At 35.6% G+C, this 21691-nt stretch overlaps 1 protein-coding gene and 1 pseudogene across 1 annotated transcript; both read left to right on the top strand.

Moving 5' to 3' along the window:
• Nucleotides 1-240: 240 nt before the first annotated feature.
• Nucleotides 241-1008, top strand: LOC143540228 (putative ubiquitin-conjugating enzyme E2 38 pseudogene; annotated as a pseudogene).
• A 13972-nt stretch (nt 1009-14980) lies between these two features.
• LOC143540200 (uncharacterized) lies at nt 14981-18999 on the top strand. Its single transcript, XM_077033323.1, has 13 exons — nt 14981-15355; nt 16631-16743; nt 16833-16889; nt 16969-17064; nt 17164-17234; nt 17323-17365; nt 17475-17555; nt 17651-17710; nt 17918-17968; nt 18067-18160; nt 18268-18317; nt 18397-18441; nt 18529-18999. Exons 1-13 carry the CDS (start codon nt 14998-15000, stop codon nt 18922-18924), a joined length of 1515 nt encoding a protein of 504 aa, XP_076889438.1. The 5' UTR covers nt 14981-14997; the 3' UTR covers nt 18925-18999.
• The last annotated feature ends 2692 nt before the right edge of the window (nt 19000-21691 follow it).

The raw sequence follows: 21691 nt of genomic DNA on the forward strand, positions 1-21691 counted from the left end.
TAAAGGATAGCCACTTTAAATCATTTCTTGAAAGGACTCGGTCCGTAATTTGCAATAGTGTAAAGGACAAAAACTAATTAGTCTTAACTCTTAATAATTAATTGATTATGGTACATTTAAGCCTAAATTTTTGGGCTACACCACTGTAGTCGATAGTTTAGATTAGATAACAAAAGCCGGTTTTTTTGGTTTCTCGATTTTCACACGCATTCCTACTAATATATTTAATCATTTTTTTAGCTTTGTGTACTATCACTCCGGTGGTCTTCGTATCAATCCAAATCTATACCACTGTGGTAAAGTTTGCTTGAGTCTGCTTAACACATGGACCAGGGGGGCACAAGGCAGAGTGGCTCCCGGGCACTTCAACCATGCTTCAAGTTCTGGTATCGATACAGGGTCTTATTTTGAATATGAAACCCTACTTTAACGAAACGGGGTATGCAAATTCAAGTGGTTCTGAACTTGGAGAAAAGGCTTCCTTACAAATACAATGAAAACACCCTTATTTTATCACTCAAAACAATGGTCTATGCCATGAACAACCCACAAAGGTAAGATTTGATCATTTTCGTTTATTTGTTTGTTTAATGTTTATTGTTTAATATGCATATGTGGTTGGTTAATGCAGCACTTGAGGATTTGGTGATTGGGCATTTTCAGCATCGCACACACGATATATTAATGGCGTGTAAAGCGTATACTGAAGGTGTGCAAGTCGGGTGCCTTGTTAAAGGCGGTGTGCAAGATGTTGATGAGGGTAATAAAAGTTGCTCGCAAAAGTTCAAGAATGATGTGGGTTTATATATTAAGACACTTATAGCTGCATTTGAGAAGATAGGTGCAAAAGAAGCCCAAGAGTTTCTTTATTTAAGTGTCGAGGAAAGTTCCGTGCCTCCGTCACCGGCCCCGGCTCCGGGCTTTCCCACACTCCTCCCTTTATACCCCACAAGTTTCAACCCTAGCCCTAACATCACTGCACCATGGTTATCCTCCATTCTCTTATAATTCTTTATCTGCTGGTTATAATCATCAGCCTTGGTGAAACGATGTGAATGTGATTGGATTTGGTACTTGCATTGTTTTTTTTTTTCTCCTTTTTTTTTTTGTTTTTTGTTTTTTTTTGTGGTTTGGAACTTAGGGGCACCACATATGATTATGCCATGTATATAGGGGACTAACCGTTTTGTTATGGTATAAAAGTATGGCTTGGGAAACATATCTACTTGTTTGGGTGACTTGGATTACAAATGTAGATATGGTTAGTTATGTGTTACTGCGGTTGTGGTTTATGGTGAAAACGGTAATTGAGACTATGGGGCTGTTTCTAATCGGTCAGAGGTAAAGTTTAAGAGACGTATTGAATGATTCAGAGGCTACCTCTTAGTCAGTCATACCTCTTATTAATTCAGCACAAGATTGCCAAACAACCCTAACTTTGACCCGAGAAGTGTGCAAATCGTTTACCGATTTGAGAACTCTCTTGAAGGCAAAACAGTAGATGGAAGGAAGTAATAGTTATGGAAGTAATAGATTTTGCTGTAGATGCTAAAGTGATAACTCAATCCAGTAGAATGTGGTTTAACTTGTTTAAATGACTTTTTGTGAAAACCAAGTCTCCCTGTTTAAATGACTTTTTGTGAGGACCAAATAGAGATTTTGTTGCTAGAAGGGCATGGTTTGTAGGGTGTCTAATAATTGTTGGAATGATTGAACTGTCCAAATTGAAGTTACAGTTTCAACTGTCCAAATATAAGCTAGTCGGCCGGTTTGAAATCCTAATATTTAGGTTTTGATGGTTTTAGCGGTTCGGGTTGGTATGGTAATGTGTACGTATATTCTAAACATAAAATCGCCTTTTCTTTAATCATAATCATTTTTATTTTACGATTTTTAATACAAGCTAATGGTTGAATAAAATTAAAACTTGTCTAGTCGTTAAACCGTCAAACTAGTATTTTCAGTTGGTCCGGCCGACCAACCCAACCTGCCTGGTTCGATTTGTGTTTTTCTTTTCTAAAACCGTAGTTAACAGTTTGACAATGACTTTTGTCAAAAACGATGATTTGCACTGCAAACAATCTTATCTGCATCGTAAACGATGAGTGCACATGTTTTTCACATACATGGCGTAGTGACATGTGATGTTTTTTTAAGTTTTTATTGGACCCGCTACAAGTACCCTGATTTAATTAGAGAGAGAAAGTAAATGGGAGTAAGTGGGGAAACTAGGTCTGTAAGCGACCGAACAAACACTTGATCGGATAAATATTTGCATCCATGTTAAACTAGGTCTAAGTGTCTAACAAACATATATAATTTTTACATTTTTCTTTTTTTGTACGGACTCGTTTAAATTGATTATATATGTTTGTAACCGAAGTAACCTGCATAACCCAACCCAACCTAAAATTGAATGAGCCAATTTTGGCGGATTAAAAAACAATAATAGTAATAGATATTTTATTTTGGCCCATCAACATGTTATCAAAATCGGCCGTTCATTAGTAAACGAGTTGAAATTGACACTTTTACTCAAAACATGATGACCACATTGAAAGACTCAAGAAACCATTATATCTATACTTAAGACCTTAAATAATTTTTTTTTCTACTTACATTGGTTAAACCATTTAAATTATATAAGTGGTAACTTATAAAAATAGAAAAGTTAGTGTATTACATTAAATAAAGATGAATTTAATTTACACTTATAATTTATAAAGTTATAAACAAATCATAAATCTTTAAAAGTTTCCTTAACGAATACACTACAAAATGAATGGAACAACATCACGCACCTAGATATTGGGATTATTTTGATGAACCTAGTGGATTAGCCAAAACATATGATTCAAAACGAATTAATGTTTAAACTAGGATAGACACGGTGGTTAAAAACAACAAAAAAGTTAAATTTAGTAATATACATGATAACATACGTTATAGATTCATATGATATTAATAATGATAAGTGAATTAACAATATATCATTTATAAGTCAAGAAAACCAACACAATAACTACTTAAGTGGAGTTGGTAAGCATCTTTAGTTTGAAACATGAGGTCTTGGGTTCGAGGACTTGTATTGCACAATAATATATTTTTCAAAATTTTACAAAGTGTTATCTTCATATGAAGATGGTTGTATTTGAAGAGAAACCGGGGTCATGGGTTATAACATAACCAAACGGGTTCATGCTCTCATATTATGTTTAGAAAAAGATATGATAAAATAGAAAACTGCTTACATGGCATGTTGCATCCTATGTGGAAGTCCTAGAATGATGCCATGTGGAAAAATCATGTTGCTTTAGGGTATGTTTGGCAAAACTAGCTGGTGACTGAAGGCTAGAAGCTAGAAGCTGGTAGCTGTAACTGCTAGATGGAAGCTGTAGCTTTTAGATATATTTAGATGTTTGGCAGAGTAGCTGGAGCTTTTGAATAAATAAATGTATAAAATGATCAAAATGGACATAACTAAAAACAATAATATTAAATATACTTGTTTTGAAAGGTTCTTTAAGTAATTAAAATACTAAAAGCTTGTGGTTCTTTCTAAACGTTACTAGTTGGAGCTTTAAGCTTTAAGCTTTTTCTCATGACCAAAAAGCTTCAAGCTCTTTCAACCCAAACAAGGCTTTAATTGAGTATGAGTTTTTCTTAAAAGCTTGAAGCTTGAAGCCCATAAAAACTTCTAAAAGCTCCTTGCCAAACATACCCTTAATATATAGTTAGATTAGATTAGATGAGTGTGTTACATTTATAACATGATGGAGCTTATAAATGTGATGAATTTTGTTTACATTAATACTTTTCAAAACTAAGTTTAAATTATTTAGAGAAGAGATTAAAGTGTACATGGAAAATGATTAAAGTGTAGAGAAACAGAAGAGCTATTCAAAATAAATTATTAATTAATTTGAATTATTAAATTGTAAAGAAATTTTAATAATCTTAGTTATTTTTAGAAAGTAGTAAAATCAACCAATATAAATTGAATAGATTGCATTCTTTAATAATATACTATTTTAGAGCTCGTGTCACACACGGGATTATCCAAATTATAAAATTACAAGTAAAACAAATAATCACATAAAGTATATGAAAAAATGTATTACATCTATGGTTGTAGTTATACTATGTGTACATAAGTTAATTTTATTTATATCACAAAATGATTTTCTTTAAATAAACTTAATAAAAAAAATGCATGCACATAAATGTACCCGAGAACGCTCTTTCTATTGGAAATTCATTATTAGTCTCATATATGTGTAATTGAAAGAATTTTGGTTATTAACCATTTCGAGAATAAGACTTCTCATACAATAGGTAGTTCTAATCACTCAGCCTAAATACAGAATAATTGTTACCTTTATTGATATATTTATCAATTTACCATCCATCAAAGGAAATGAGAACATTAAATTGTAACGACGGATGTTTTTCAAGAACTATGTTTTTCTGAGCTACACCATGAAAAAGATTTTGATAAGTTTCAGGAAGCTTCTCGACTTTGTCATATACTCATAATAACAACATAAAAAATGACATATTAACTCATTCAATTTTGTAAATATTTTGCTTCATTTGTGCATAGTTTTGCATGACATGCTTTCCGTATAACGTTCTCATCACCATTGAAGAAAAAGTTAATGCATACACAAGTATTTCAAATTTGATAAAAGTTAGAAGCATTGATAGGTCTGAGGGTGGCATGTCGAAAGTGCTCGCAATCTTTTCTTAAATTTTAATAGTCGAGGGAAAAATAGTCAATTTGCCAAATCCCGAACCTTTTGATTAGTTCCAAAAATGCCCTTGAAAATAATTTTGAAACCCGAATCATGTTTAAAATTCTAACTTTCATCCGTTTTACATTTTCAAGTCAACACTTTGAACACGTAATAAATTTGATGATAAATCTATTTGCATTTTCATATTTTTTTAAAATACTCAAATTTCCCATTTTTTGACCTGTAATAAATTTGATCTAAATATAGTTAACTTGTACCAAATAATACATTATCAACTTTTGACCCATAAAAATCAAATTTAAGTTTCACAAAAAACCCGAAACTATCCTTGATAAAAAAACTAAGAAACTAAATATGATAAACTTTGTTATGTCAGACAACGATTGTTATATAATAATAATAGATAAATTGATTAATTTTTAAAAAATTGATCGACTTTTAAGCATATATTTTTAATTTAATGATTAAAAAAAATTACTTTGTAAAATGAAAACATATTCGAGTTTTATTTTTCTTTACAATCTTCTACAATATATGTAGTACAATATGCTAATTAACATTTGAAATTATATTCTTTTCAATATTTGATAAACATAGTTTGTTGTTGATTTTTGGATTTCACCAAGTATTTTGAAATATATCGTAAATTAATATGTTAATATTTATTTTTATAAAAATGTATAGATATAATATAAATAGAGTATAAAAGGAAAGTGAATAATTACTGATTTATTACATATATTATGGTCAATTAAGATATTTATTTTGGAAGGAAAAGAATGTTGGAATACCGTATGCCCGAGACACATAATTAGGTTAATGTGGCTAGCTGTGTTTGATCCAAGTCGGGTCATACCCAATAACGAGTTAGACACACACCAATTATGTATTTGTTAAGATAAGATCTATAAGACAAATACAGAACACGACGCATTCAGAAAATCGGGTTTCTGAATACTTACTTGAAAGTGTTAAATAAATTAATTGGTTAATTTGTTTATTCAAATAATTATTATTGGAATGATTATTTAAATATGTGTTCTTTTATAAAATGGTTTATAAAAGATGGGGTGTTTATATATATTTTATAAAGTATAAAATAAATAAAATAAAAAAAAATAAATAAATAATAATTATTGGGGCCGGTTTTAGGGTGGGCCCCACACCCCAATGTCTTGGTCAAATTTTGTCATGTATTTGGTGGAAGTTGAGTAAACATTACTTGACTAAAAACTAACATCATGGATGAAAAGATTTGAAAAAGGTTGAGTGTGAATATATAGATATTCTTTCAAGTAACAACATATACTTTCAAGTAACAAAAGAACAATAACTCTTTCCCTTTCTTGGTTGTTTTCGGCCAAGATCAAAAGAAGAGGCTCGGGTCTCGGTTATTCGTGTTCAAGCTCCCTAACATAGCTCGGTGTGTGTTGGAGGCTCGGGGTATATTCTGTTTGAGGATTTTCCCTTTGAAAGTCTAGCATTAACATCATCATCTTCTTCAACATCAACTACACTCTTAAAAGGTTAAGAATGTAAGTGTTTATGGCTTTGATAGTTTAGTTTTCCCGTATCATTTGATCCTTGCTTCGGGTTTCTAATATATAGATTATTGGTAATCTTATAACATGAATAAATTAGGTTGTTCATGTACACATTTCCTATAAACTTGTAATATATATACATATATATACACATGGATACATATGTTTAGTTTGTTTATATCACGCTTCCGCCTTAATTGTGACTAGTTAAATGGTTAACTATGTTTAAAATATCCATAGAAACCTAACAAATGGTATCAGAGCCGGGATACGGGAAACTAAGCTTCGGGTTTTCGGTTTTATATTTTCCCCTTGAAAGATTTTATACGAAAATTAACATGCATGAATTTTGTATTTAATCTTGTTATTTTTTTTTGGCTTTGTTCAAAAAAAAAAAATTAATAATAATAATAATAAAACCGAATATATTGGGCCGAAGCCCACTTCATTAGGTTAATGGGTTAACCGAGAAGAAAAAAAGGAGGGGAGAAAGTGAAATGGGCCGAAGCCCATTTTGGTTAAATGGGCCGAAGCTCATGAGACCTTTCATTGGGCCGAAGCCCATGTGTTTTGGACATGTGGGCCGAAGCTCATAATCAAGTTATTGGGTCAAGCCCAAAATGGGTTGGGCTAGGCTCGATAAAGTCAAGGGGTTTTGAAACGGGATCCTAAAACATAACGGGTTATGTTTATTAATTATTAAAACTAGACCGAGCCGTAGACCAAAATGGATGTTTATTTGTGGTTGATAATTGTAATTAATTATTCAAGTTTCGGTTTGTAATAATTAATTAGGGGCAGTTCTGTAATTATTTATTCATATGGGTATGTAATAAATAGATTATTTGTAATATCTTTATTTTATAGAAAAAATGTATTAGGACATTTGTTTTGTAAATTTAAAGAAGATTGCAAAATTGGAAGTTTGGGCCTTATTGGGCCGGGTATGGTGATAATGGGTCTCACAAGCCCATTAAGGGGATTCAAGCCCAAAAGGACCTAAGCCCACCTATTGAGCCCAAATGGAAGCTTATGGAAGCTAAGGCCCAAGTTCAAGCCCAATGGATCACAACGGGGTTGAAGAAGATGCTCGAAGCATTTGGATGCGGGATCGAGTGGGAGCTACAACATCCATGTGTCATGTGTCCCTTAGGATCGGACCTAAGACACACACTTGTTTCGGCTAACAAGTGTGGTCTAACTTAGTGGCTCGTGTCTAGTATAATTGTGTATGCTTGTTAATTGATTGTTTGATTATGTGGTTGCTAGATATTAGGATATCAACTTCGTCACATAGAATTAATTAACAAAGCATAAAACGGGTTCTAATAATTATCGGTAATTACGTGACACATAGTTTAATAAAATGGATTTATTAACTAGCCGTCTCACGCCCATAATAAAATGGTTTTATTATAAATTAGAATTTTGAAAATGGTTTCAAAATATCATGTTACTAAATGCATGTTAGAACATGATTTAAAGTTTTACAACTAGAATTATTAAAACTAAAAATCCCTTTAAAATTAAGGATAATAAGTCAAACACCATCCTTTTGTATAACGCTTAACATATTAGTAAGCTCTTAGTGGGAAAAAGGTCACCTAACCGCGTAGAGTAAATTAATATGTTAAGGTAATATTGGCATATAAATGGGAAAAAGGTCACCTAACCGTTTGTATGTTGATATTACAAGTTGATACAAGTAGGACGACTTAAATTAGAACCATGTGAAGAGGGTCACCCAAGCATGGGGTCTAATAGGTGTTGATGGGATATACATGCCGACACGAAATATGATTTCGAACCGGTCCTATAAACTCTAGAAGTTGCAAAAGGGTTTGCAATTGTTATGAATAACTACCTTGATAAACCGACAACGGGAAAAAGGTCACCTAACCGGAGTCGGGTTTATCGTTGGATTCTAGATTTTAATTATTAATTATATTTGGTATATATAAAAGGGTATTAATAATTAAAAAGGTAAAACACTAAAATGAACTTAATTAAAATTCTGCAGATGGCCGCACACGTCGACGACAACATAATCCCTAACGTCCAAAATGTATCTCTCCGATCTATTCTCGCTAAAGACCGTCTTAACCACAACAACTTTTCGGATTGGTTCCGAAATTTAAGGATTGTTCTAAAACAAGAAAAATTATATCATGTTTTGGAAACACCTATCCCCAACGAACCGGAAGAGTGAAGTGAGGTCGAATATATGAATTGGGTCCAACACACGGAAGATTCCATTCAAGTGTCATGCCTCATGTTGGCGACTATGGTTCCCGAAATCCAAAAGGATTTCGAAAACCATAATGCGTACGACATGATTACTCAACTTAAGGAAATGTTCCTTAAGCAATCAAGAGTTGAAAGGTTCGAAACGGTTCGAGCCTTGCATGCATGTAGAATGGATGATAATCAACCAGTTTCAACTTATGTACTTAAGATGAAAAGTTACATTGATCGCCTCGCCAAGCTCAATTGTCCCATCTCAAAAGAGTTAGCAACGGATTTGATCCTTAACTCCCTGTCGAAAAGGTTCGACACTTTCGTGTTAAATTATAACATGAATGGGTGGGACAAAAACATTGGAGAACTTCACTCAATGCTTAAAACAGCCGAGGCGAGCATGGGTAAAAGGGTTTTACCCGTGTTTGCGATCAATGAAGGTAAATCCAAGAATCGATCTCAACCCAATTCTAAGGCTAAGGTAGCAAAAAGAAAGGGTCCTCCTGTGCATCTTAAGGGTAAGGGCAAATCACCGGTCATGGCAAAGAAACAAAAGGTTGTGGAACAAAGGGGTCATAAGGATGATCCTTGTTTTGGTTGTGGGGAGACCGGAAATTGGAAACGCAATTGCCCGGTCTACCTAAAAGAGCTAAGAGACAAGAGGAATGCGGGGCATGCCTCGGGTAATGTCTTTATGATTAATATTGAGCTAAATCTTATTTCTTCTAACACATGGGTATTGGATACCGGATGTGGAACTCATATTTGCAATTGGTTGCAGGGGTTCAAAAGGAATGAAGACTTAAAGAAGGGCGAAGTGAGTCTTTTCATGGGCAACGGTGCAAGGGTGCACGTAGTCGCTAGAGGAGACTTCACTTTATCGCTTCCAAGTGGTTTGGAAGTTGTTTTGAGAAATGTTTTGTATGCTCCTAGTTTGACTAGGAACATTATTTCCGTGCACCTTCTTAGACAATGTAACTTTGACTTTAAATTTGTAAAATCAGAAATGCATGTATCATCTAATGGTATCTTTTATTTTAAAGCTGTACCAAACAACGGTATTTATGAATTGGTTCATGACAATACCTCAAATAGCTCATTATATCAAACTTCCACTAAAAGACTCAAAAAGGATTTGAGTGATTCCTACATTTGGCATTGTCGTCTTGGACACATAAACAAGAATCGTGTAAATACTCTCCAAAAGAATGGTCTTTTGAAAACAAATGAGTTAGGTTCGTTTGATGAGTGTGAATCTTGTATTCAAGGCAAGATGACCAAAGAACCTTTTAAAGGTACAAATGAGAGGGCTAAGGACTTGTTAGGTATCATACATACGGATGTATGCGGACCTCTCAAGCCCACTAGTAGGAATAGTGAAAGGTACTTCATTACCTTTACCGACGATTTTAGTCGATATGGGTATGTGTATCTAATGAAACACAAATATGAAGCCTTTGAAATGTTCAAGGAATTTCAAAATGAAGTACAAAATCAGCTCGACCGAACAATCAAGGTACTCCGCTCCGATAGAGGAGGCGAATACCTAAGTGATGCTTTTCAATGTCATCTTAGAGATTGTGGAATTATTCACAGTTCACTCCTCCTGGAACTCCTCAACATAACGGAGTATCCGAGAGGAGGAATAGAACACTGTTGGACATGGTTCGATCAATGATGGCACGAAGCTCACTACCGCCATCATTTTGGGGATATGCGCTACTTACAGCGGCTCGTATTTTGAATATGGCCCCGACCAAAAAGGTGGATCGAATACCCTATGAAGTGTGGCATGGAAAGGTTCCATCCTTTTCATATTTAAGGGTATGGGGATGCATAGTTTATGTTAAACGTGACACCCCAAATAAGCTTGAGGCTCGATCCATCAAGTGTATCTTCATAGGATACCCAAAGGATGATATAGGATATATATTCTATGATCCTAGTGAACAAAAAGTGTTTATTTCACGCAAAGGATACTTCTTAGAAACTAAGTTCCTTATGGAAGGACCTAGTGAAAAGAGAGTGGAACTTGAAGAGGTTCAAGAATCACTGGATGATACACAGTTGGTCGATACTAGTTTTCAACACGAGGATGTTGAAGGTGATCAAATGGTTGATCATACACACGTTGCTCGCAGATCTAGTAGGATTAGTCGACCTCCCAAGAAATATGGATTTCTCGTGGATGATTGCTACTTGGTCGATTCGGATGAACCGATCTCCTACAAAGATGCTATGTCACAACCTGATTGTGACAAGTGGCTTGAAGCCATGAGCGCCGAGATGCAATCCATGCACGATAACCAAGTTTGGGAATTGGTTAATCGTCCACTTAACTCCAAAATGGTTGGATGTAAGTGGGTCTTCAAGAAGAAGACCGATATGCATGGAAATTTAGATACTTACAAAGCACGACTTGTAGCAAAAGGTTTCACGCAAACTCAAGGGATTGATTATGATGAAACCTTCTCGCCGGTCGCGATGCTTAAGTCGATCAGGATATTATTTGCCATTGCAGCTCATTTTGATTATGAGATATGGCAAATGGATGTCAAGACCGCTTTTCTTAATGGATATCTTGAGGAAGATGTCCATATGGTTCAGCTTGAAGGTTTTGTCGATCCATCTAATCCTGATAAAGTATGTAAGTTAAGGAAATCAATCTACGGGTTGAAACAAGCATCACGGATGTGGAATCATCGTTTTAATGAAGAAATCAAAGCGTTTGGTTTCGTCCAAAACGGTGATGAGGCGTGTGTGTATAAATGGGCTAGTGGGAGTATAATCATGTTCCTTATTTTGTATGTCGATGATATACTTTTATTTGGAAATGATATACCAAGTATGGAGAGCGTTAAAGCGTGGTTAAGTAGTTGTTTCTCAATTAAGGATCTTGGAGAAGCGACATATATCTTGGGAATAAAGGTCTATAGGGATAGACAAAGGAAATTGATCGGACTCAATCAAAGTGCGTACATTGATAAAATCCTGAAAAGGTTCATGATGGAAAACTCTAAGAAAGGTTTGGTACCTATTCCTAGAGGAGCCGTGTTAAGCTCATCCCAAAGTCCTAGCTCTAAGGAAGAGCAGGATATGATGAAGCATGTTCCTTATGCTTCGGCAATAGGATCTATTATGTATGCAATGATGTGCACCAGACCGGACGTCTCGTATGCTTTAAGCATAACGAGTAGATACCAGCACAACCCAGGTGACAGTCATTGGATGGCTGTCAAGAATATATTAAAATACCTTAGAAGGACTAAGGATATGTTTTTAATATATGGGTCTGGTGAGGAGGAACTCGTCGTAAAGGGTTACGTGGATGCGAGTTTCCAAACTGACCGAGATGATTCTTGGTCACAGTCGGGATATGTCTTCATTTTGAATGGAGGCGCTGTCTCTTGGAAGAGTTCGAAGCAGGATGTTGTCGCATTATCCACTACAGAATCTGAGTACATCGCCGCTTCAATGGCAGCCCAAGAGGCTGCATGGATGAAAAAGTTCATCATGGATCTAGGGATTATCTCTACCATTCAGGAGCCCCTAGAGATATTCTGTGACAATGAGGGTGCTATTGCACAGATCAAGGAGCCTCGTGCTCATCAGAAAACGAGGCACATTGAGCGCAGATTCAACTACATAAGGGATGAAGTTGAAAAGGGAAAGATATGTATTCATAAAGTTCATACCGATCAAAATATTGCGGACCCACTCACGAAGCTCCTCGATAGGCCAAAGCATGAGGGTCATGTTTGTGCATTAGGACTTCGGTATTCTAGTGAGTGGATTTAATCTATGTTTAGTGTTTGTATAAGAACAAATGTAATGGGTATCTCATGATAATTAATTATGTTTTAATTTTTCAATGAGTTATGTTCTATATTTGCATGTTTAATCCATGAATGACTTATGTTGTTCTAAACGTCCGTAGTCGATCATGCTTATGGGAACAAGTATGAAGGTAAGACTATTATGAACCCGGATTGGTTGATATTCATGTGATGAATATAGGGCATAGGTTTGCCACCAAGGTTCATAGATATTTGTGGGATACAAATATTGGACATGATCCGCTCTCAAGGATCACTGCATAGAGTTAGTGCAACTGATCATAAGTAATCCTTGAGTAAAGGCGAGTATCATTGTGTCTTTTGACCTGAGATGCATATTGGATCTGGTTTTTCATCAAGTCTGATAACTTGACTCTCTTCTTTGTTATTTCGGTAACACGATGACGTGTAATAAAGAGCTCAGATATCATATGAGATGTCAACGAGGATGTATGCAGTCAAGATGGGATTTGTTCCTCTTATGTGTTGAGAGTTTAGATGTCTAAGGCCTGTTAAGTTAAATCATTGAGAGAATGATCACTCTGTGTCTCTTCGATTTGACAGGACATCTAGTAACAAAGGGATGTAATGATAAGACTTACCTATATCATATCAAGTATGGACTTGAAGGGGATGATGTTATTGAATGGCACTTAGTCAAACACACTAGGGGTGGTGACCTGTTGTTAGGCGGTATTCACCATTAGCATTAACTTCTTATGAGTCACGTGCAAGTGGGAGATTGTTGGAATACCGTATGCCCGAGACACATAATTAGGTTAATGTGGCTAGCTGTGTTTGATCCAAGTCGGGTCATACCCAATAACGAGTTAGACACACACCAATTATGTATTTGTTAAGATAAGATCTATAAGACAAATACAGAACACGACGCATTCAGAAAATCGGGTTTCTGAATACTTACTTGAAAGTGTTAAATAAATTAATTGGTTAATTTATTTATTCAAATAATTATTATTGGAATGATTATTTAAATATGTGTTCTTTTATAAAATGGTTTATAAATGATGGGGTGTTTATATATATTTTATAAAGTATAAAATAAATAAAATAAAAAATAAATAAATAAATAAATAATAATTATTGGGGCCGGTTTTAGGGTGGGCCCCACACCCCAATGTCTTGGTCAAATTTTGTCATGTATTTGGTGGAAGTTGAGTAAACATTACTTGACTAAAAACTAACATCATGGATGAAAAGATTTGAAAAAGGTTGAGTGTGAATATATAGATATTCTTTCAAGTAACAACATATACTTTCAAGTAACAAAAGAACAATAACTCTTTCCCTTTCTTGGTTCTTGTTTTTCGGCCAAGATCAAAAGAAGAGGCTCGGGTCTCGGTTATTCGTGTTCAAGCTCCCTAACATAGCTCGGTGTGTGTTGGAGGCTCGGGGTATATTCTGTTTGAGGATTTTCCCTTTGAAAGTCTAGCATTAACATCATCATCTTCTTCAACATCAACTACACTCTTAAAAGGTTAAGAATGTAAGTGTTTATGGCTTTGATAGTTTAGTTTTCCCGTATACTTGATCCTTGTTTCGGGTTTCTAATATATAGATTATTGGTAATCTTATAACATGAATAAATTAGGTTGTTCATGTACACATTTCCTATAAACTTGTAATATATATACATATATATACACATGGATACATATGTTTAGTTTGTTTATATCACGCTTCCGCCTTAATTGTGACTAGTTAAATGGTTAACTATGTTTAAAATATCCATAGAAACCTAACAAAGAATTGTGAGAATTAACCAAAATATGACAGGTGTTCACAATTATTTTTCTTTATTAGAATATGTAGATATAGATATAGATATAGATATAGATATAGATTATTATTTATATGTTACTTTTACCCGAAATCCGAAACCTAACCCGAGAAAACCCATACCCGAAACTGAACTAATCCGACCCGAAAAACCCGAACCCAAGAAAGGACTAGCTCGAACCTGAATCGAAGTAATTTGAGTTAGTTCTCGATTCTAATTTATGGGTTTCGGGTCAACCAGAATAAACTTTTAGTTTTAAAACTAAATATATTTTTAGATATATTAGGCTAACTCTTAACCATTAAGGTTAGATATAATATGGATTGACTCTTTATTGTTTATGTATATGTTCTACCTATCACTAATAGCAATCGTAACCGAATACACAAGTCACGCCACATTAACACTTACGTTGGTTTTTTTTAATGGTTGAACTTCGATAAGTTTTACTCCTTTTTTTGAATTGTTTTATCGATTTATATTAGGTTATTATTTGGTTATTTTCGTTAGAAGAAGACTAATATGCCACTTTAATTTAGTATTATAGTTTTCATTTTTTTGTTTTGTTTTTTGTTTTCCTGGATACTTGAAACCCGATTAACCCAATCCAAACTTGAATTATTCGAACCCGAAAAACCCGTGAAAGATTTAAGTTGGATTTCGGGTCAAGATTAAAAACTTTAAAATCCGAATAACCTGACCCGAAAAACCCGAAACTCGGAAAATAAACCCAAAAGAACACCCCCCTACTTACATATACATCTTCGCCATAAACCCTCGTAACCCTAATTTCGATCGCCGGAAAATTAACTAATTCCGTCATGGCAACCGACGGCTACCTATACGAAACCCTATCTCCTCTATCATCCACCGCAGCCGTCTCATCTCCACCAACCACACCGCCACCGGAAACACCCGGTGACAACGAAGATTACCTGGTGCTTCGTAATCACATTCCGATAACCACAATCTCAACGCCGTTGCCGGAAACTGACGCTACCGAATTCTTCTCTCTTGATGTTGCTAACGACGAAGACGATTGCAGAACGCCTACGCCGCCGTTGAAACGTTCGAGATTGGCTACGCCGGTGGCGGATGAGGAGCCGAAGAGGTTGCTTGAAGCTGGATGGTTTAGGGCTAATGGTAGGTTTAAAAGCCCCATGCTTCAGCTTCATAAAGGTGCAATTTTTATTATTTTTTATTTTTATTATTATTTTTTTATGTGTATTATATCATTGACATAGGGTTAGGGTTTGGGCTAACAAATTGGGCATTCTAAAGCCACTCAAAACATATTAATTATTGGGTTAGGGACTTAGGGTTGATTTGATTAATTAGCTATGCAGTTAATGTGGAAAAATATCGGATTTTGCAGGGAGATTCAAAACATGATATAAACATGATCTATATACAATTAAGGTCCGATTGTAGTTACGGGCACTTTCAGTTTTAGAGTTGCTGCTGAAGATGCATTTAGGGTTAAGTGGATGACCGATTGCAGGATTTTTCGAGTTTGGGCAAATATCTAAGCGAACAGTTAACGAATATAAATGAACAAAACTGAATAAAGATAAACGAACATAAATGAACATATATAAATATAGGTACACGAACACGAACAAACATATCTAAGCGAACAGTTAGGGTCTGGAATGTGTTTGGGCCAACGATTTTAAATGTGGAGTGGACTTGGAATTAAATCTAATAAAATAGGCCAAACAGATAATCTCGGTGATCTCACCGATATTTGTGACTCAAAATATCGCCGATATATCGGTAAAAATCACAGATATTCTCGGTGCCGATACAAACACCGATATTTACCGATATGTTGGCCTATGACCGGCAACTGATATATCGGTGATATGTCACCGATATATCGGCCGATTTGACTGCATAGTTAATTAGGTTAGGGTTATCAAATTGGGCATTTATTTTGACATATTATAAATAGGGATGAGATGGGTACCGAACCCGTGTGTTACCGAAAGATACAGATGCCGCAAACGAGTGAAACTGAATGTCAAATACCACACTGTTTTTCGGTTTGGTACTGATTGGCACGGGCCATTGGAATTACCAAAAACTACCGATATCGAAAACTAGTGAAACGGTAGACTGAATACTGTATCTTTGTTTTGGTTCGATAAAATAAGAAGCTGAGGGGCTCCAATACTGAAAACACGAAAAAGGAGTCCTGATTGAATTTTTATATACTTTCCAACAGTTTTGACATGAAAAACGATTACCAATTGTCTTTGGTCAGTGATCGGTACCGGTATTCTGTAAAAAAATGCTCATCTATAATTTGAAATGTCTTTTAATCTGATTAAAAATCATTTTTGATTAAATTTTTTGAATTGAGTGTTGAGATTAATAACACCTTGTTTTTGCTGAACATGTGTTTGTATGATGTTAAGAAGCATTTGTTTTATTTTTGTTTTTTTCTTGCAGAGATACTGGATTTTTGTGATTTTCTATCTCCAACTGCTGAAGAGCAAGTGTCACGAAATGCAGCTGTTGAAGGCGTTTCAGATGTTATTAAGTATATCTGGCCTAACTGCAAGGTATGCTTTAGAAAAAGAGTTATAAAATGGTATTGACTATTGATAATTGCTAGAAGATGCATGATTTGATGGTTTATATTTGGTTGCAGGTAGAAGTATTTGGTTCATTCAAGACTGGTTTGTTCCTGCCAAGTAGCGATGTTGATGTGAGAATTATATTGTTTTTATCTTATTTTTTATAATATGATCTTATTAGAGAACTTATCGCTGCTTGCTGAACTGTAGATGGTGATATTAGAATCGCGTATTAGAACGCCTCAGATGGGCTTATATGCTCTTTCTAGGGCTTTGTCACAGAAAGGTGTTGCAAAAAAGATTCAGGTACTTTTATAATTTATGGTAAATTTGCATCATTGCTTCCATCAAATCTGTCTAATTTATATGTTTGGATGTATGTATATATATTGTAAAACATATCAGGTGATTGCCAAGGCTCGTGTGCCAATCATTAAGTTTGTGGAGAAACGAAGTGGTATCTCATTTGATGTAAGGTTAGACATTTCAACATATTTTGTGTTGCTAAAATGATAACTTTGAGTATTATCAGTTTTTCTTGAATATTTATATTCCTTCCAACAGTTTTGATATGGAAAATGGGCCAAAAGCTGCTGAATATATACAGGTTTGTTTATATATCTGAAAACAGAGGAACAATTTCCTTTGATGAGAAAATAATATAAAAGTTAACGAAATTTGTATTAATGTAATAAGTTTTTAATATTTATTTCCAGGATGCTATATCTAAGTGGCCCCCTTTAAGGCCGTTGTGTTTAATCTTGAAAGTTTTTCTACAACAACGAGAGTTAAACGAGGTGCGTGACACTTTTACAGCATGCTTGTCTCAATTCTAAGAATGTTTTGTTTAATATATTTATTATCAAATATCAACCGATTGTTATCATTGCAGGTGTATTCTGGTGGGATCGGGTCCTATGCGCTTTTAGCTATGTTAATAGCAATGCTGCGGGTACTTACTATATGCACTTACCACATGGGTGCTCGTTTTTTCAATCACGGGCTTCATGCTTTTTATCTTAAAAGAGTAAAGAGGCATCTTATACAATCAGTTCTCATAGAATTTGGTTTAAAAAGTTATTGTAACTTCAGTTACTTCTTTTCTATATTTGGTTTCTGATGAAATTCTTGTTATTTTTGCTATATTTGATTTTTATAGAATTCGATTGGTACCCATGCTTCTGCAGAACAAAATTTTGGAGTCCTTCTGGTATTTGTCTCTTTAAACTGTTGTATTTGTGTGTTCTTAACGTTATGTAGTGATCTTTCTGTTTTTGCTAATAATAATACTTTATGTTGTGGAAATAGGTAACTTTCTTTGATATGTTTGGACGTAAGTTAAATAGTTCAGACGTTGGCGTATCTTGCGATGGAGGCACGTTTTTCTCTAAAAAGAGCATAGGGGAATATAGGAATTTGAAACAATTAAGAATATTTCGATGTACTTCAGTTTATATGTTTGTTAGATTTTTAAATCGTTATATATATATATATTTTTTTGCACTTTCAGTTTTTTAAATGCGAACAGACGGTCACTGCTTTCTATTCAGGATCCACAGGTAACTTGTTTTTCTAGTTTTGTATTTTATAAAGTTATGAAAGTATATAATTAATTTAGTTTTTTGTGTTTCATGATAGGATCCAGATAATGATATAGGGAAAAATTCCTTCAACTATTTCCAGGTTAGTCAATTGACTATTTGGCATTGACCTAAAGTGTTTGAATAAGTGAAATGTCTAAAAATACCCTTGTTTATTCGGCTGGTGCAGATTAAGTCTGCATTTGGAATGGCATGCTCGACTCTCACAGACAATAAACTTATAATGAGTCTGGGCCCGAACCGAAGCATCCTCGGTACCATTATAAGACCAGATAAAGTATTACTGGAACGGAAAGGCGGTTTAAACGGTGACGTGACATTCACTAACCTACTTCCGGGAGCCGGAGAACCATTACAAAAAGATTTTGGCGAACACGAGGGGCTTTTTTGTAATTGGAACGTGGATGAGGAAGAACCGTTACCACGTGGAAATGATATTGCTGGTGATGATGGTGGTGTTAAAGAGTCTGGTAAAAAGTCAAAGAAAGCGGCCAAGAAGAGGACGGTCAAAGTTAAAAAGGCGGTGACTGTCAAGAAAAGGAAGAGAACATCAGCAGATACATAGAGGTTATATACTACCAAGAAATCTTGGTCAGTTTTGTTGATGATTGTTGTAGACTATTGATCCTTGAGGACGATAGATATAACGGTAATTTTAAGGTTATTCTTTGCTTGTACCTTAAATTATGATAGCATGCGGTCGACTGATCTTAAATTTTGATAGTTTTTGTCTTTGGTATAAAATTTATGTTAATTTTGTTTGGAATCTTTGATTTAGTTAGATATGAGATTGGTTATTAGCTATTGTGCATACATACCTTTGTGTCAACTTTATGCTTTATAAGGTTATTTTAACTTTAGATGCCTCATTGTTACATAATTAGCAAGTGCCGTCTTGGGGTTGGTGATCCAATGGTAAATGATCCAGTGGCAAACATAAAGTATCAAGATCCAAACGTGGTGCCACGTCAATAGGCGACCTTATGAAGATATGGTGACCCAAGAACCACATGAATCAAAATACTAAAAACTCGTTGGTTTAGATCATGCCTAAGATCGTGTCCACATGTCGCACGAGGAGGTAGTTAAAAGATTGTTTCATGATACTGTCACAACGCGTGTGATAGATTTTGGACCAATCAAATACAAGAGGTCACCATCAAAGGCGGTTACGCGTGCGATAGATATTTGACCAATCAAATACAAGAAGTCACTATCAAAGGCTGTTACTCTCAACAGAATGGACCTCACTTAATGAGATTATGTCTCGACGCGTGCGATAGATTTTGGACCAATCAAATATAAGAGGTCACCATCAAAGGTTGTTACTCTCAATAGAATGGACCTCACTCAATGAGAGTAACGTCTACCAACATAAATATAAGGTCTATGATCAAAGTCCATCTAGCTTATGCTCTCAAGATCGCTTTACCGATTCAACGTCGGAGATTGGCCACAATGAGAACCCCTTGATGTGGCGAGACTTTCAATGGCAATTGGTTTTGCAGGTTAGAAGCTCTTTGCCGGATGCTCATCTCCCCATCTCCAATACAACTCCAGCCAGATAGCTTATTCCTATACCTAATTTGGTTTGGTGTTTCTTCATCAAGTATTCAAAGGACCTTTGAAAGCTTTTGAAACCACGCCCTAGGTAGAGGTGCACAAATCGGGTTCAACTGGAAAACCCGAACCGGTTCGAAACCGGTTTTTTCACACCGGGTTGTAAAATGGCACCGGTTCCAATCAAGAACCGGTTCGGTTCCCGACCCGAACCGATGCCCAGATATGCTAACTTTTAAGAACCGGGTAGGGTATGAACCGGAACCGGTTTTTACGTAAAAACCGGTTCCACCGGTTTTTTTTTAAATTTAAATATTATAGCCGTTAGGAACCGGTTCCAACGGCTATATAGCCGTTTTTGACCGTTGGAACCGGTTTTTTAACTATAAATAGGTTATTTTTTTACTCTAAATAGCAAGGTTTGTTTGTGTACTTGTTAAACCACTTCCAAAACTATAAAACACACTCCAAACCACAATTAACCTTAAACCGACAACAAATGGCAACTAATGATGACGTTATGGTGATCGAAACAACAAGATGCCCCGATGTTTGGGTTCATTATGATTTGTGTCTCATGACCGACTCACATGAGTTGGCACGTTGCAAATATTGCTCGAAGTTTCTTAAAGCAGGGTCCAACTCGACATTACGAAAACATACGAATAAGTATTGTCGAGAGAAAAGAAGTTTGGATGCTAAAAAAACGGAAGTGGGAGAGTCGTCCGGCTCTACAACCCAAAAATAAGTATTCCCGGTCAAAAGCGATGGTGCGTTTCATCAATTGCCATGTCACCGGATCAACCCAATGAGCGGTGACACATATGTATGATTCGGGCAACCCGTGTGGTGCCGACCAAACATCGGTAGTTAAACTAACCATGGCTTCTAAAGAATGAAAAGACTCGATTAACTCTTTTTTAGCACACTCCCACAACCTGATACAATGACGTCTTAAGGTAGTACGACTTACATGTGTGTATCTCGGTTGTAGAGTTTCGCGAATCAATGACGTCAACTCCGGGTCATCAAAGTGGTTAAACGGCAAACCTCGTTGAATAACGAACTTTGCCATTATATCTTGAACTTGAGTCGTGTTGTAACGAAATAGTGTACCATCTTTACCCAAGTCAATTTGATCGGTCGCGCCAATCCCTTTCAACGCCTTGCAATATGGCTTCTCGATGTGCTTTCTCAAAGTAGAGTTGGAATCGTGCTTTAATATTGAACCACATAGTTTGCAACGAGCCTTTTGATAACCTTCGTCATCCACAATCAAATCCCAATTCTTCCATATGTCTTGGTTGCGGTTATGGTTGACTACCGTAACAACCCTTGGGTCCTCCGTAACAGGAACGGGGGCAACAAAAACACTCTTCTTAGCCTTCTTGTTAGTTTTTTTGATGGGTGCCATAATAATATTTAGTTGGATGGTCGGGTAACGGAACGGGTTTGCTAAAGGAGTAGTATTTTAGTTTGTTTTTGAGTTTGGTGGTGAAATTAGTGGTGGAAAACAAGTTATATATAGGTTTGGGCATCAAAAACCGGTTCCAACGGCTATATTACCGTTGGAACCGGTTCCAACGGACCTATTGTCTCTCAAAAACCAGTTCCAACGGCTATATTACCGTTGGAACCGGTTCCAACGGCTAATTGGTGGCTAAAAAACCGGTTCCAACGGCTATATTACCGTTGGAACCGGTTCCAACGGCTAATTGGTGGCTAAAAAACCGGTTCCAACGGCTATATTACCGTTGGAACCGGTTCCAACG

Source organism: Bidens hawaiensis, unplaced genomic scaffold (genome assembly GCF_021521415.1).
Source record: "Bidens hawaiensis isolate Kalapana, Puna unplaced genomic scaffold, B.hawaiensis_p1.1 tig00012182_1, whole genome shotgun sequence".
Lineage (NCBI taxonomy): Eukaryota > Viridiplantae > Streptophyta > Magnoliopsida > Asterales > Asteraceae > Bidens > Bidens hawaiensis.

Bases quoted from the DNA above. Each gene is read 5' to 3' on its own strand.
- LOC143540200 (XM_077033323.1), top strand. From the start codon at position 14,998: ATGGCAACCGACGGCTACCTATACGAAACCCTATCTCCTCTATCATCC. The intron at 17,065-17,163 runs GTACTTTTATAA...AAAACATATCAG, and splicing joins GTGTTGCAAAAAAGATTCAG to GTGATTGCCAAGGCTCGTGT. The intron at 18,161-18,267 runs GGGAATATAGGA...TTTGCACTTTCA, and splicing joins TTTCTCTAAAAAGAGCATAG to GTTTTTTAAATGCGAACAGA.